General features: G+C 40.0%; 1 protein-coding gene across 2 annotated transcripts in view; it reads left to right on the forward strand.

The window, feature by feature from the left end:
• Positions 1-580: 580 nt before the first annotated feature.
• AXDND1 (axonemal dynein light chain domain containing 1) overlaps positions 581-17,420 on the forward strand; it is a 35,488-nt gene continuing 18,648 nt past the window's right edge. The window contains exons 1-12 of one of the 2 annotated variants that reach the window (XM_007668938.3): positions 581-613; positions 2,121-2,274; positions 4,084-4,265; positions 5,071-5,171; positions 7,552-7,648; positions 8,622-8,707; positions 10,295-10,351; positions 10,491-10,593; positions 11,236-11,357; positions 13,249-13,389; positions 13,660-13,764; positions 16,765-16,885. In XM_007668938.3, coding sequence (XP_007667128.2) covers positions 2,178-2,274; positions 4,084-4,265; positions 5,071-5,171; positions 7,552-7,648; positions 8,622-8,707; positions 10,295-10,351; positions 10,491-10,593; positions 11,236-11,357; positions 13,249-13,389; positions 13,660-13,764; positions 16,765-16,885 — 1,212 coding nt within the window. In that variant the 5' untranslated portion in view covers positions 581-613; positions 2,121-2,177. Of the gene's footprint in view, positions 614-1,744; positions 1,845-2,120; positions 2,275-4,083; positions 4,266-5,070; positions 5,172-7,551; positions 7,649-8,621; positions 8,708-10,294; positions 10,352-10,490; positions 10,594-11,235; positions 11,358-13,248; positions 13,390-13,659; positions 13,765-16,764; positions 16,886-17,420 lie in introns of those variants that run through there. The other variant, XM_029081482.2, reaches the window with a different exon arrangement.

A 17,420-nucleotide genomic window follows, 5' to 3' on the forward strand; every position in this document is an offset into this window, starting at 1 on the left:
GCCCATAGTAAGCGCTTAACAAATACCAACATTATTACTCACGTCTCTGGGCCTCAGTGACCTCATCTGTAAAATGGGGATGAAGACTGGGCACCTCCGGTGGGACAACCTGGTTACCCTGCATCTACCCCAGCGCTTAGAACAGTGCTGTGCACATAGTAAGTGCTTAACAAATGCCAACATCATTATTCATGTCTCTGGGCCTCAGCGACCTCATCTGTAAAATGGGGATGAAGACTGGGCGCCTCAGGTGGGGACAACCTGGTTACCCTATATCTACCCTGGCGCTTAGAACAGTGCTCTGCATATACTAAGCGCTTAAATTCCAACATTATTATTAATACAGTGCTCTGCCTAGTAAGCGATGGATGAATGAGTGAATGGATGGAAGGATGGATGAATGAATGGGCCCCGCGGGCTGTAGAGGGAGGGGCGGGAGAGCGGCTGCAAGGTTTGCGGCGGCCGCGCTTGGCGGTCACTAGGGGTGAGCGCGCGGTTTCTATGACGACGGTCCGGCTAGAGCGCGCGCGCGCATGCCCGGCCGAGGCCCCCGTGGTTGGGGGGCGGGGGGGGGGCGGGGCGGTTTCCCTCAGCCTCGTCGTCGACCCCTCAGGTGGGACCCGCGCAACCGCCATGACACCCGCAGGGCCTAGGACCAGTGGGCAAGATAATGTTGGTATTTGTTCAGCGCTTATTCTGTGCAGAGCACTGTTCTAAGCGCTGGGGGGAGATCCAGGGTCATCAGGTTGTCCCACCTGAGGCTCCCAGTTAATCCCCATTTTACAGATGAGGGAACTGCAGGCACAGAGAAGTTAAGTGACTCGCCCACAGTCACACAGCTGCCAAGTGGCAGAGCTGGGATGGGGGCGGGCCCTAGCCAGAGGAGACCAGCTACTTTCCTAAAGAAATGATACTTGTTCAGCGCTCACTATGCTCCAGGCACTGTGCTGGGGTTGGGCAGGAACTGCCCCTCTCTATTGCTGAATTGTCCATTCCAAGCGCTCAGTACAGTGCTCTGCACCTAGTAAGCGCTCAATAAATAAGATTGAATAACTGAATATAAGGGGAAGGAGCATGGCGTAGTCGATAGAGCACGGTCCTGGGAGTCAGGAGGTCATGAGTTCTAATTCTGACTCCCCCATTTATCTACTAGAAGAAGCGTGGCTCAGTGGAAAGAGCCTGGGCTTGGGAGCCAGAGGTCATGGGTTCGAATGCCGGCTCTGCCACTTGTCAGCTGTGTGACTGTGGGCAAGTCACTTCTCTGTGCCTCAGTTCTCTCATCTGTAAAATGGGGATTAACTGTGAGCCTCACGAGGGACAACCTGATGACCCTGTATCTCCCCCAGTGCTTAGAACAGTGCTCAGCACACAGTAAGCGCTTAACAAATACCAACATTATTATTATTACTGTGTGAGCTTGGGTCCGTCACTTCTCTGGGCCACAGTTTCCTCATCTGGAAAATGGGGATTGAGACTGTGAGCCCCTCGAGGGATGGGGACTGTGTCGGACCTGATTTAGCTGTACCCACCCCAGTGCTTAGTACAGTGCCTGACACATAGTAAGCACTTAAATACCATATTATAAACAAATTAGGTTAGACCCCATCTGTGTCCCACGTGACGTTGACAATCTTAATATCTACTTTACAGATGAGGTGACTGAGGCACAGGGGACCTAAGTGATTTGCCCAAGGTCACACAGTAGACAAGTGATTGAAGCAGGATTAGAACCCAGGTCCTGACTCCTAAGCCCATGATTTATCCACTAGGCCATGCCACTTGTATACCACTTTGATTCTCTGCGGCACCTAGGGCCCCTGGGCATGGGCTGCTCAATGGACCAGGTAATCCATCTTGCTTTGAGATTTTTTTTAAAAAAGGAATTGCTGGCACCACTTCATAATGCCCATTTAAGGTCATTCGTAAGTTTGCTTTGTATTGTCCCAAGTGCTTAGCACAGTGCTCTGCACAAAGTAAATCCTCAATAGGCACCATTGTTGATGATGATGATTTGTGACCTTAATCCATCACCTAATTTCTATTTGACTGGGGCCCATGGTAGCAGTTTTTGTCCCAGAGTAAAATCACGTCTACAACTACATCTTTGATTTTATTCCTAGATAATTATTTAAGATTTTGGCAAGTCATCAAGTGGAGGGTAGCAGACGCAGTGCAGTATGTCTTTCAATAAAGTGCCTCGGACTTTGCCGCCACCTGTGCCAACTCCAGAAAATCCAAAATTGAAGGTCTTGACTTCCATAATGGCAAAGACAGGTAAAAACTCTGCAGGGAATCTGCAGTTTTAATTAATCCATAAGTAGAAATTGTAGCCAATTTATCCTAGTCCTTACCTGGGAATCTAGGAAATATATTACCACAGGATGGCTAGTACTCTTCTACCCTATTATGTAATCAAATTAAATAAAATATTTTTTTAATTTACATATCATGTTTCAAGGCCCGGATGAGAACCCAAATTTTAATTTCCCTGCTGAAGTGTATTTTATTTCCTATGTTTCATGCTATTGTGTGATAAGTCAAGCACTTAGTACAGTGCCCTGCACGCAGTAAGCACTTAATAAATACGATGGAATGAATGAATAACCTTAAATTTTTGACAATTTAGAAAAGCGTTGAAATAATTGCTGTCCTACATCACGCTAATGAATTGGTGTCCAATGGAACAAAAATCCATATGAAACATTTTTGACTTTCACTGCTGTGATGTATAAATTAAAGTGGCTGTACACACTAGCATGGGCTCATAGGGTAAAGGACTAAAAGAAACTTTCAGGCTACTGAGAAGTCAAAGTAGCCATAAAATTTGGAAATGTAACCCTTAGAATTAGTATAGTACTTCAGGCTACTGCTTGGTGTTTCTGATCATCAGATCATCCTCTAGACTGTAAGCTCATTAATGGGCAAGGATTATGTCTACTAATTCTGTTGTACTCTACTTTCCCAAGCATGTAATACAGTGCTATGTACATAAGCACTCAAGTACCATTGATTGATCAGATTCTGAAATTTTTTCTTTATGTAGAGAAAGATTCCAAAGATTTTATCTGAAAGTTCAGTGAATTTGATTTTGTGTTGTTGTTCAGTGGTACTCTTTTTACCTTAATTCTTTGCAGTGAGCTCTAGGGAGAAGAATTTGCCTTCTCATGTCCCTAATCAATCAAATATTTTTATTAAGAGCTTACTGTGTGCAGAGCACTGTACTAAGTACTTGGGAGAGTACAATACAACAGAATTAGCAGCCACATTCCCTGTCCAAACTGAGCTTACAGTCTAGAGGGAGAGATGGACATTGGTATGAATAAATAACATAATAAATATTTGTTGTTTATACCTAAAGGTTTGGGGGTTGGGCGAATGGTGGTAGTGTTCAGAGTAAATATGTGAACATGTGAACAGTTTCTAGCTAGACAGCTAGACTCCCCTGACCAAAGGAGAAATCTGCGAAGCCGAGCAAGGAGTAGATAAGAAGAGAATTGGTGACTGCTGCTACCATCACCTCTGGCAGGGTTGAGAGTTTGTGAGCGTTGCCGAGTCACATCTTGCTGTACTCCCAGCTGAGCCACATCATCATTCATAGCTGAATCGAATGTTCACCGATTTGCAGAAACCATTCGTTTGTCCCTTTTCTTTTTTTGCAGTTTTCCCCTTAGGCAGATAACTTCCTGGAAAGGCACTCCAATTATGTTCATCTGTTTGTTTTATCACCTTAGCTTTCTCCAAGTTGATGAGTAAGATGAGTTTGATTCTCATCCTTCATTCCCATCAGATAAAATAGGTCTTTGCATGTAAGTGAATATATCAGCCTACAGCCAATATAAGTGTGTTTGTCTGTCTGTCTCTCATTATTAGTAGACCCAGAGTATATGAGTTTGTTTTAGCCAACTGGCCGATTTGCTTGTTTGAGCAACCACTTCAGTAGGATTTTATTAACTGGATTAAAGTGACCTTTTAGGCAGATAATCTGTAATTGATAACATGACAGATGGTGTTTTTACTTTTTCTTCTCTCTCTCTCTCTTCCCAACAACTCTATCAGCAGCTGTTCTTTCCTTCTCTTTTTCAGAACTCCCAGAGCTAAGAGAGAAATCAAGTGCATTGGACCGTTCAAAGCCTCTTCCTACGACTCTCCAGCATGATTTTATCCCAGAGGAGATTCTTGTATCTCTAACATCCACAGCCAATGCTGCTACTTGTCCTGAATCTTTACGTCCCCCCAAAAAAGTGAAAAGTATCAAAGAATTTAAGGTGTGTATATTAGTTCTAAGTGAAACATTTTATTTTTAATTTTAGACATTTTTAGAAATCTATACATATACATATATGTACACATACAATATACATGTGTATCTAATGTTATATCATTATAGTTTTGTCATATACGTAGATTTTGAAGGGAAATTCATGAGCAAGACTAGTTCTTTATCATTTCCTTTAACTGTTGCTAACACAGAGCTGTCAAACATCTATCAATTCCCTCAGCTACCTGAAGTTATTGATGAATCATGTCCCATTTTGTTTCATATATGCCACGGGTAATTGTTCCCCTCTCTAGACTGTAAACTCCTTGTAAACTCTCCCGACTCTGTTATACTGTATTTTCCCAAGTGCCTAGTACAGTGCTCTGCACACATTAAACATTCAACAAATTCCATTGGTTGATTAATTCCTTTACTTTCTTATTCTTTTTTTCCAGTACCGAACTACTGAACTGGTGACAATATAAAATCCAGAAAACCATAAGTGCCTAGTTCATGTTGTCATTTAAGAATCATAGTAGTTGTACTATTAATAGTATTAAGCACTTACTCTGTGCTGACTACTGTTCCAGGTTCTGGGAAAGCGTACACATATGGGAAATGGACACAGACCCTGACCTTTGAGGGGTTTACAATCTAAACTGTGAATGCATTGCTATCATTGTAATAGCCTACCTCCATATTTGGAGTATGAGAGAACATAGGTGCCTTTTGAGTGGCACATGGTGGTTATCTTTTTTTTATATCTGCAAGTGAGCTCTGCTAAACTCTGATTTATCTCTGCTTATTCTTAGGATGGTCTGCGCACCGCAAACCCAATCTGGCACCACCCAACTCGACGGGACAAATTCAGATTCTTAACGGACCATCCAATTTCCCTGACAGGAGCTGGAAGGTAAAGAGGATAGGAGTGAAAAAGAATGGTGAGATGGAAGATGCAACAAGGGAGTAGGCAAGTGAGGGTACAGCACCTTTTGAAGTAACGTCTTCACCCACGTTAGCCAGTGACAGAACTGGGACTAAATTCTGAGGCTAGTTCCCAGACTAGGGTCTCCTGATTCCCAGAGCCTTGCTCTTTACACTAGACCAACATTTCAGTCCGTGCCTCAGGTCATTCTGTAGAGGCTTTCACATGGGAAAACAATAGTGAAATGACCAGCTGAAAGTTTGAAAAAGGCTGCTTTTATGAGTCTCTGAAACTATATCCTTAAAAACATTAGCAGGTCAAAATTTATGATACCTAGGAACTAGTTTTGGTGAGAACATTGTGCCATTGGCTCGCAGGAGGAAGTACATCCCCAGAACTTGGCATCATTAAAACCCTGGCTAAAGTATATTATTATAAAGAACAGAATCTCAAGGATGTTTTAGAGAATGTAATCAGCAAAATGTGCTTTGAAGGTGACCTTCTCAGTTACTGGCCACAAGGGAAGAATTAACTTTTTCTGAGGAAAGTGTTATTATGAGAATGTTTAAAAAATGTTTGTGCCATTTCACATTTTTCAAAGTGTGTTGTGTCATTATTGGGCAATTTTCAAATCTTCCTCGCTAATATACAGGCAAGAAAACCAAAAGTCAAAGGAACCTAAGAGTCATTAACCCTAATATCCAAACATCACAAAGAAACTGTGATTTTTATTGCCTACATTTGGAACATGGATAGAAGGAATAGTTGTAATAATAAGAAGCATTTGTATAGGCTTGAATGGTTGTACAGTGCTTTAGAAGTATAATTAGGCATTCACAAATGTGGCAATAAACTAAACTGTTAGAAAAATTCCAAGCCAGAATTCTTCTGGCATTCACATTTCTGAAAGAGGATCCTTATGCTCATCCTATGTACATACTCCACCATAGTTTAGCGAGCAGTCAACAATATGGAAACAATTATCCGATCACGTCTATCCTCTCCTCTGTTGTTTATTAGACATAATGAATCAGAAACCAATTTGGCTTAACAAACTAACTCTGATCAGCTCCTAATATGATGAAAAATGGTCATCCCATCGAAAATCATTCAAGATCTTTACAGGTTGTTTCCAACTTAAAGCAAGAATCGAAATGATTTAAGTAGACGTGCCAAATACTTGCGGAAATGTGTGGGAGGAGTCAGAGAACATCAGAGGATATGAATAATAAAGGAATGTACTAGTAGTAGGTTCGTTTAAAAATGATTCGGATTCAAAGTTAATAACTTTTGGGCTTCTCTCAGGGTTACAAAAATGTGCTAACATACTCACACTTGTGTATGCTGGGGAAGCACCAGGGTTGGAGCTTCCCAACAGCTATGTCGTTCTTGTGAGTCAGTTAGTCAATCCGTGGGGTGGTCTCTTGTTCCCTCCTGAGGTCAGATGGTTGTCTGGAGCTCGTGCTTCCACTCCAGTGGTATGCCTTCATGTGGTGACGAGACTTGAAGGGATTCCCCTCTGGTTCAGAGAAACATATGGAGCCCCACTCCTGGCCTTGGAAAGCTGAAAACTTCTTGGTTCCTCCTAACTCTCCTAAAGGGTTGGCACCACTTAAGTGACATATAGTTCTTGATTAATCCAAGACTCCCTTCAGTGGACTGGCCCCCAGGTGAAGGTGGACCTGCCCACCAGACTTAGGGCTGGGAGTCATCCACAAGTAGAGGGGGCTCTTGAGGGCAACTCTGGGCCCAGATGGATTTCCTAACTCTGACCCAATCCAGATATACATTCCCAGAGGTTACAGAGCCTGATAGGCTTCCTGACTTTGGGGCATGATAAACATCCCAGCATAATTTGCCATAATTGCTGTAGTGGGAAATGTGGGGAAGACAGTTTTGATAAAGCTTAACGCCTTGACTCTGGAGAGAATGGGCTGTATAAGGATGTGTAAGGACGTATTTTTCCAGTGTTAACCAGTGGGGGAAGAAGAGAGGGAAGAATATCACCTTGCACATAGAATACATTGATGTTCTCCACATGTACCTGCCTGTTCAGTCCAGAGAGGGTAGGAGTTTGCAACATAACTAGCATCTAACTGAAAATGAAGGGGGAGAATAGAGCCCATTACCTTCTTGCTAAATGTGGCAAGGTACCTGCCAAATCATCAAGAGTGCAAAAGGGCAAATCTAAAATGTTTATGCTCTATCATGTCATTAATAATTTTAATCAGAATTAAAACTTGGCATTCTTGAATGACCTCCCTCTAAAGAGGTTAAATATTTTTAATTGTAACTGGGGAATTTAGTATAAAAAAACAACTGGGTTATCACATATGTAATGAGAATTTATTTATTCATATTTCTTTAGGGATGTCTCCTTTCTCTATGATGTTAAAAGTAAAAAGTTGGAGAATTTGGAGTTAGCAGAACAGCCCTCATCGGGGAGTGTCTCAGAATCTCATAAAGTGAGTATAAATGTTTGGCAAGGCATTTGCTCATAGGAAACCCTGAAAATATTAAACAATGAATTCCTTTGATAGGCTGAATCACACTGCTAGATTGGTTCCTTTCCCAACATTCATTACTTATTTATAGCAAGAGAAACTCTTATCAGCAAGAAGTATATCAATGACAGAGAGCCTGCAAATACATTCATATGACAACATTCTCTGCCTGCCTCAACTTTTTTATCCAGAGCAATTTTTGCTCTAGGGAAGGTAACTATTTCATTTTATAGAATGAAATCTTGTTGAAAATACAGGGGACAATAGCACACAATATGAAAATATTTATAATTTGCACCTTGTTATTACTGAAGAAGATTTTAGATTTTATTCTTTGCCAATTATAATGTTTCTTATGTCATTGTGGGCGGGGAACTTGTCTTCCAACTCTGTTGTGCTGTATTCTCCCAAGCGCTTAGTGCAGGATTCTGCATACAGTAAGAACTCAATAAATTAAAAATAGTCGTGGCATTTCTAAATGTTCTAAACATGGGTAGATACAAGATAATCAGGTCTCATGTGGGACTCATAGTCTAAGTAGGAGGGAGAACAGTTATATTAAATCCCCATTTCTCAAACGAGTGAACTGAGGCACAGATAATTTAAATGACTTGCCCAAGGTAATACAACAGATAAGTGGCTGGGATTAGAATCCAGGAACTCTGACTCCCAGGGCCGTCTTCTTTCCACTGGACCTTGCTGCTTCCTTAAATACCATTGATTAATTGATTATTGAAAATGCAAATGCAGTGTCCTCAATAACAATTACCTCATATTTAATGTTCACTAAACAGCACCATGAACATTGCCAAAGGAAAGGGCCATTTCAAGTTAGTAAATGAAATGTCATTATTAAAATTCATTTTCTCCAAGCAAAACTAGAAAAATAAATAACCATTTTTCCATTGTTCTACCATTATCACTCTTTTCTCAGGCAAAGAAATTAATAGATACTCTGATTCCTGAAGAATTTCATATTGTGTCAAATACTGGTGTCACCGGCTTGCAGTATTATGATGAGTGAGTCTTTTGAGTCATGGAAAGTCCAAAGTAGAACTCAGTTACTGTTTTTCCTCTTGATAAGGAGGGAAATGAGGAAAGGTTTGGGTTGGCTGTTTTACTACTTTGTAAAGATCAAGTACAGGTCTGGCAAAGGGTGGCTGCAAAAAATTGGTTTTGAGTAGTTTACATTTCTGTGTGATTTTTCCATTTTTACCCAGTTACTTTAGTTTTGGGGGGAAAAAACCCCAAAACTAGCTGCTTTACAGAACCTCTGTTTGAAGAGTCATTTCACAATGGGCATTGATTTTGTTGAAAGCAATTGGCTTAATTAATCCAGTTTCATATAGTATGTTCCCGTGATAATTTCTACAGAATTGAATAGCACAATCTTTCTTCCAAATATCTATTTTGCTCCCAAACAGATAGAAGATAATTTTTTTTTGAGGAAAATGTTGAGATTATACATTAGTTTCTCATAGCTTTCATTTCTAAAATGGGAACTTTTTTGTGTTTCACTTCCAAAATGGTATCTTACCATAAAACACTGTAGGTATTTTTTAATGATGTTTGTTAAATGCTTACTTTGTGCCAGGCATAGTACTAAACACTGGGGTGGATACAAGCTAATCAGGTTGGACACAGTCCATGTCCCACAGTGGGTTCACAGTCTTAATCCCCATTTATTCTTTGCAGGGCTTGTGCTAGAGTGGTATAGGACTTAAAATGGGAATTATTGTACCAGCTGTGTGATATTTGATTACCTCTCACTCAGCCCCTCTCTGAGGAGAAGTTCATAGTTCCCAAGGTCAAAGGGACAGCCACTTCTCTTTTCTTACATAATTGCCAATTGTATAATTGCAGCATTGTGGTGTGGAATAAATAAAAATAATTTAAAACACCTTTAATACATTATTAAAAAAATATAGATAATCATTTTTGAAGGAAAATGTAATTTGTTCTTTGGTTAAAAAACATTTGCTTTGGCCATACTCCACACTATCCTCTCTTGACAGGAGCCTCCCCTTTGCCAGGTTTGTGGCAAAGTGACTCTGTCCCTTCTGTCAAGTATTTGTATATGCTAAATAAAGGGCCTGCTTTGCCCAAGACTTATCTGGGTCATCTCTCCCAACTTCCCTCTCTGACTTAGAGTGCCGCTACACTCCCAACTTCATTTATGTTATCATCTCCACCTTATTTGGAGTTCTGTGGATTCTTCCTGTGATATTGATGTTTAGGACTTCCTTTTAGGAAGTTCATACAAAATTGAATTCCATTTGGTCAAAATAAGCCTCATTCTGACTCTTTACATTGACTGCAGATTGCTCACAAATTGAAAATTTGAAGCTGGATGTGTCTGCTCTCCATTTCCCCTAAGGACAGCGTAAATATAAAAAGGCTTGAATTGCAGCAGAAAAACTGCAGTTTGAGGATAAAATGAACTTCCAAAGATTTTAGACCCTGAGGAGCTAGCTGAAGGAAGCCAAAGAACTATCTATCTCTGAAGATGCCCTCTTAAAATCCAGAGCTCACACATGGCAATGTAGAGTGATGGGGCCAGTTATGAAAGGTTTCTTAAAGTAACATTTTCACTTTGATTTATTGCAGTAAATACACAACTCTTCTGGAAGACAGTGAAAACCGACTCTTGCTCTTTCCATCCATGTAAGTAGAACTTATCCAAAATGCTTCTGGTGAGAATGACTAAGTGAATGTCATTCATACATGATATAGTTTATTGCCTTTGGGTTGAAAATGCTCTCTTATAACATTAATTGCATACTCCTGCTCTGCGATCTGTTAGGAAACCAAATAAAAGAATAGAAGTCATCCAGCTGAAAGATGTGATGGATACCTTGCTTCAGAAGGCGGGTGTGGATGGGCAGAAATCAATGGGGCCAACCAAGGTAATGTCTTTCCAAGTTCCCCATTACACATGACATTACCTATCCTCAGGAATTTAGTCACAGGGTTATAAAGGAGCACCACTGGAATTTTCTTCTCATGAAATAACCTGTTATAAGGCCTTGCTGAAACACCTTTCTGCCTGTAAAGAATTAGATAATTTCCTTGCCCCACTAACAGCTAAGATTTCTGAAGAAAATTTTGTTGATACAAACATATGTGGCATAAATTACCTGTGTGGAAAAAAAATTAGGGCAGCTAGCTTTTGCTTCTCTAATAATAGAAAAAACTGATGGATTTTTGAATGGAAACCCAGATGTTACCCAGACAGGATGACAGAGAAGTATAAGGACTTGAGTGGTAAAGACCATCTGTTGAAGTCTAAACAGGCTACCAGAGAATTTTCCTTCTTAGAGGTCATCTAAGTTATTCTATTTATAGCATGAGGTGGAGGCAAGCAGAGAAGACCACTCTCCAGTATTTTCTTCTCGAACCTATCCCATCCTAGTATGTGCATTTTATTTCATAAGAAAAATACACCTAAATCTCTAAGTCTCTAACAGTGATTTTTTCCCCAAGATTAGTTTACTAATACCAATTTCTGTGGATCAGTATAAATGCTATTTATCTTTGTCTTCTTCCAGCTGCATGATGTACTTCAGATATTAAAGACAGAACAGAACATTTACAACACAGTGTTTCATGAACTAATTCGCCAGATCACTGTGGAGTGTGCAGATCGAGGAGAACTATTATCCAAATTAAGGTCAGGATCGATGGAATTTTCCCCAGTAATTTGGGTTTTACCCCAGTAATTTGGTTAGTTTTGTGATTTAGGAATGAAATATCCTCCATATATTAACACATAGCTTAAATGCATTTCTATACTATTTCATTCAGTAACTTCTGTTCCAAAACTAGAACTGTTGTGATGGCAGTCTTTCTTATGGTGATTTCTTCTAGATGTATTTGACTCATACATTTGCACATACATATATCTTGCATTTAATCAGTAGGGCTGACTGATTTCTTACGTGTCTAAATGTGGCTCATTAGTCTTTTGTTTGACAGGCTAAGAGCTGCTGGGCCTTCTTTATTGCTTATGGTGCTGCACATCCCTGAGTTCTGTATGTTGGTAGTCTACCTGCTGTTATCGTGACTGTTCTCGTGACTCAATTTTTGTTGTACTCCACTGTGCCCTTTAAGTATTGCTTTTGTTTGCTCCGAGTTTCATGTTTTTTGCTTTGTAGATAGAGGGTACCCACTTTCGTGGATCATTGGGTTGTGACTCGCTCTCCCACCCTATAACCATGTGTGCATGGGCACCAGAGCCCCAGCCAATTTGTATGGTGTCCCTACATTTATAAACATGGACAAGCAGGAATGCAAGGAGCGAGTCTAAGCTGCACTTGGCCTTTTCTGGTTCTTCATTTGTCCTTGGCCCTTGAATTCTGTATCTTTGGGATCTGCAGACTGACCCAAGTCAATGGAGGGCTCTGATGAGAGGGTAAGAATTCTCAGGCTCTGTGCTGTGGTGGTATTCTTAGGATGATAACGCTGATGATGGAGACTTTCATCCAGACAGATGAATAAAACTATAGATTTGAGGACTAAAACTCTATGCAAAAGAATTGATTATAGTGATAGTTTTTTGCACAGTGCCACTTACATTCTTCCCTGCCATTTGTGTTCCCACCAGGACAAGAAGTGCAATGAGCAAATAAGGCAGAGAGGTGCCGCAAATTGCACAATACATGTTAGCTTTTTTATGAACAATGATGGCCAAAGTGACTGCAGCCTGCAGCTGATACTGTAACTTAGCACCATTGTACAATACAGTAGCATCTCAGTGCTTGCAGATAGTAAGCATTTAGCGAAAACCACAATTATTATTATTGTCCAGCAGGTAGTTGCCTGGGGACCTGTCTTGATATTCACTATGGTCTTCATCACCCACATTATGGACTATTTTTCAGAATTCCTGCCAGACCTTTCCAACCTTTGGAACAGAACCTTCGCCATTGATTACATAGCCCCAGCAGGCATTCCCCTACATGCGATATTCTTTCCACTGGACCAAGAGCAGTATCATGTTGTTAGAGTCAGGTTGTAATTTTGTTAGTGGGTTAATCAGTTACTTGCTTATTAATTTGTCTTAATAAAGAAGCTTACCCAACTTCCATTCGGTTATCTCCATCATGCAAATCGTTTACTTTTTTAATGATATTAGGTGCTTATTATGTGTCAGACATTGTACTAAGCACTGGGATAGGTAAAATATAATCAGGTTGGACACAGTCCCTGTCTCATATACAGCTCACAGTCTTAATCCCCATTTTATGCAAATGAGATAACTGAAGCACCTGGGGTAAGTCACATCACAGAGAGTCAGTCATATTTATTGAGTGCTTACTATGTGCAGAGCACTCTACTAAGCACTTGAGAGCGTTCACTATAACAGACAAATGGCAAATGGTGGAACCGGGATTAGAACTCAGGTCCTCTGACACCCAGGCCCTTGCTCATTCCACTAAATTACATGGCTTCTCTTACCTATTCCCTGCTAACTTCTCTCCTTTTTCTTGTGTTTTCTATGTTCATTACCACAATGTCCTTCTCTTCTCAATACAGTCATGCATCCCTTCTTTTTCTTACAGACAGAGGTATGTGCAACTTATTGAACGTGTATCTCATCAGATGGTTGACATGTACAAAGACATGATGGTTCAAGGAGTGATGGACAGACATATTGTAGAAGAACTATACAATTTTAAGAATGCTATTGAAGCACTCACCAGGTATGAAATGGCTTAAAGATAACCAGGAGGAGGGAGTATGGGACTCTCTCATGAGAGTCTAATAGTTTGCAGAAGAAATGAAAGTAAAGGGACAGAGGACAGAGAGGGGGAAATCGGATGATGTAGAGGACTAGATTTGGCTGTATTAAAAGGAGAGGTAGGAGAATATTCGTGACAGCTGAAAAGCACTCGAATGAGGAGATGGATATCCTAGATGTAACTTTTTTGATCTTCCTTTCCAAGAGTGTAATGTCTGTCTTGTTATTTCAGGGAGCTGCACCTTGTTCGAGAGCATGATGCAAAGGTGACAAAAGACGTAGAGATGGCCCATAGGGAGTTGGCCCAGGCCCTTGTTGACTCAGAGAAGAATGCCAAGTAAGTTGCTTCTAAACTAAGTAACTGAGGTGGGGAGTGGGTTCTGAAGCGTAGTAAGAACAGGTTTTTTAAAAATCTGCAGAGCAAATTGAGTTTGCTTATATTGCTCTTTGCGGGAAAGAAAGATGGCATGGAATGTTCTCCTGGGGAAAATTCTTATTATTTCTGCAACAATGACTTGGCCAAATGGGCATTTTTAGAGTGTATTTTTCATTCAAGGTTTTAGTGAACTTTTTCCTATGTGTTGTGATTATATCTTTCTCATTTAGAATTTTTAGGTGTTTCCATTGTCCTGGATTGGCTAGATTACATATCAACAGACAAGCTCTCTATTCACCCTAAAAAGACAATGCCCAGATAAAAACAAACCAACCTCTAGGGCCGTTTTACCTAGTGAGAACAGTGAGTTTTTAGCCAGGACACAGTGCAACTTTCAGAATGCCCACCCCAGTTGTCACAGGGGTGCTGATTCACCATCTTACCCCCGATAGCCTTCTACAGTCCAAAGGTAACCCCAGAGGTACTAGAGAGGATAAAGATATCCAAGGACTGGTAGGGCTGGATCTACTAGGGAGGCAAATAAGACAGTTGCTTAGAACGCTATTGGACCATGGACATCTCTTTTCTTTCTTCCTTCTGTTTTTCACCTAATGATTCAGCTGCCTTCCAGGCCCCTTCCTTTTTCTTAGTATGCTAAAATGGTTTGAACTGGCCCTGAGGACAATGGGGGGTGAGCATTGGCTTGGGAGTTTCCTATCTTCCGCTGACAAAGGGGATCTAGCTTGAGTCTTAAACTGGCACTGCATGCCCACAAACTGAATTCTTTCTTCTATCATGACCTGTATTAGATACAGTGAAGAGAGATCAGTGCTTTGGTCTTCTTCAATCTTGGAACTGACTCTTTTGGAAAGATTATTGTGCCCAGCGAATGCAGATTTCATCTCTGTTTCCAACATTACTGAGCTCAGGTTCTAGTCTCTCACTTTTGCTAAAAGGACTTATAGCAAATAAACTAGACTGGTCAGAGTTATAAAATGTGAAATGTTCTGAACTCTGGTTAAAATTTTAAATCTTTATTTTAAGCCTGTGATCCCTTTCATGTGAATTGTTCATTAGTTTTATATGAATCCCCTTCACGTGACCAAAATGAGTACCTTTGTCTTTACTGAGAATCTGCATTTTCATGGGATCCTGTAGCTCTAACAGGGTGTCCAGTTAAAGAGATTAGTTGGTTTTACTGGAGGCGGGACGTAGAGATGTTTTTGTTGTGAGGAAATGTATTTGTCCCTGAAATCTCAAAATGAACCATAAAGACATCAGCAAACAGGAGTGAGAAAAGGACACCACCAGGAGTTGGGCAGAAAGAATTATTTGGTTTGATTCATATTTTAGATAGATGATTTACTTAAATTGAACTCGCTGTCATAAAATTTCTGGAGAGTTTTCCAATGTAAATTTAATACTTTTTAAATCAGCAGTTCAATTCTTCTAAGAAAATACCAGATCAGAAAGTGAGTTCATATTGTGTGCTCGTGTGTCAGGATACCAGTTCAACCAGCCCGAGTTGACTTAGGAGGAGTTGAGGCAAGGACCTTCTAAGGGAATAAGATAGAGTCCTGAGGAATGTTAGCAGAAAAGAGCAAGAGGTATCCTTAATTACTCTGATGGTAAGTATGAAAAGAGATTCCATAAGGTTTTTGGTTCCCAAAGGACAAAGGGCTTTATAGATGAAACTCAACCCTTTGGCTCCTATTTGGTAGCAGATGGGAAATAGTTTAAACTATGAGCACTATTACATAGGTCCAGCAATTGTAGCCAGATGGGCTAAAACCTGAAACTCCTGAGTGTCAGGGTGGTGCCTGAAGAACAGAAGCAAATCATCATCAGCATAGGAGCAAATTAGCCAGAAAGGATAAATTTGTAAAAAAAAATCTCTAAAGAGTCCTCAGGAAAATAAACAGGGTCACAAAAAGGCATTATTCATGTGGTAGACATATCAGAAGATCTAGGGGAAGCACAGCAAACTATTTTATTGAAACCTCTTCCCTCTGGTTTTTTATTTTGTTATGAAAGAGCACTTCCCATAATTGAAAAACTCTATTATGTGCTATCCCAGAAATAACCCCCTGGAAGTCTCCCAAGAGTCAGTATACCCTTGCTGCATCTGTTTTAAAGACAAGGTGACAATTTATGTACTGCCCAAGTTTCACAGAATCTCTAATGTAATTGATTAAAAATGATTCTTTACTCATGTGATTATTGTGCAGAAACATCCAGAAAAGTATCTGCAAGAGTTAAAAAGTCCCCTCTAGACTATAGGCTCCTTGTGGGCAGGGGACATATCTATCAACTCAACTGCATTGTTCCCTCCCAGGTGCCTAATACAGTGCTGTGCACATAATGAGCTCTTCATATCATTGATCAACTTACTGGTTCATTTTGAGAACAAGATTAAAATTTTTTAAATAGCAAGTGATAAAGGTATTGAATTTGTTATCCCCGAAGCTTTTTCCCCAACAAAGATAAGCACTGTTACCTTTCAAAGTTATTTGTTCATTTATAAGTAGTGTGGGTCTTCAGTGAGGAAACAAACCAGACATTCCAGCTTTCATAGAAACTTTATTCAAAGGATCAAACTATTTTCAAATATGAACCACTTTCACATAAATGCTTTGTGCTGTTCATATTTAAATTTCTTCTTTTATCTTCCTAAAACAAATGTGACCTGCTTTTCTTAATAGTAAAAGGACCAAATCTGGCTTGTTTGTATATTCAGTGTATTATTTCCCATTATGCATCTTGATTATATTTTTAGTGGGCATAGAATTGGGGCGACTGGAGTACTGTTTTGTTCTGATGAACCAATGGAAAAAGAGGGAATGACAATGCATAGAAAAGGAAAAATTTACTGTTGAAGGCATAATTATTTGGTTTTAGTGGAGTCTTTCCCATTACTTAGTATGTGTCATTAGTGACAGTGTTTCTTAATTTTTCTCCTAGTCTTGTGGAAGACTATCGTGGATTATATGAGTTACAAAGAGGAAGATTGGAGGCTGTTATTAGCCAGTTAACCCTAGAGAAAGACATCTGGAGCTCAACTACCTTCGATTTGGCACTAAAGGTAGGTATTGGATATCTGGCTCCCCTTCCTCTTTGATGAGAAAAATATCCACTTGACTTTTGCAGTTGGTACTAATTGAAGGGCTATAAAAGATGTGAATTGTATTCTCTTGACCTTGAGCCATGATAAACAAAGGGTCCCTTCACTTTCATTTTATTTTTTCTCTTGGAGACTAGGGATATTCGTTTTTGTAACATCTTTTATTACATTCTCTTCAACTTTAGGTAAGATCCTTTCTTATAGTTTGTGAATCAGAACATGCTAACACTCTGTCATCCCTGCCTTGAAAAATAGTCCATATAGTCAGGAAAGGAGATTCTTACTTTCAAAGACTGGGCTTAGCTCATTGTAATGCAGAACACAGTGACAGTTTACCATACTCTGTGGTCTTCTATTTTTTTTTGGATCATTCTGTAACTTTTGGATAAGCAGATGGCTCTTTCTAATGTAATCAGTCATACTAATTTTATTTTGGGAATAGGTCTGATGTCTTCCATTCCTCACTAAATGTGTCTACTTGTTGCTTATCCCCATA

This window comes from Ornithorhynchus anatinus, chromosome 16 (assembly GCF_004115215.2).
Source record: "Ornithorhynchus anatinus isolate Pmale09 chromosome 16, mOrnAna1.pri.v4, whole genome shotgun sequence".
Taxonomy (NCBI): domain Eukaryota; kingdom Metazoa; phylum Chordata; class Mammalia; order Monotremata; family Ornithorhynchidae; genus Ornithorhynchus; species Ornithorhynchus anatinus.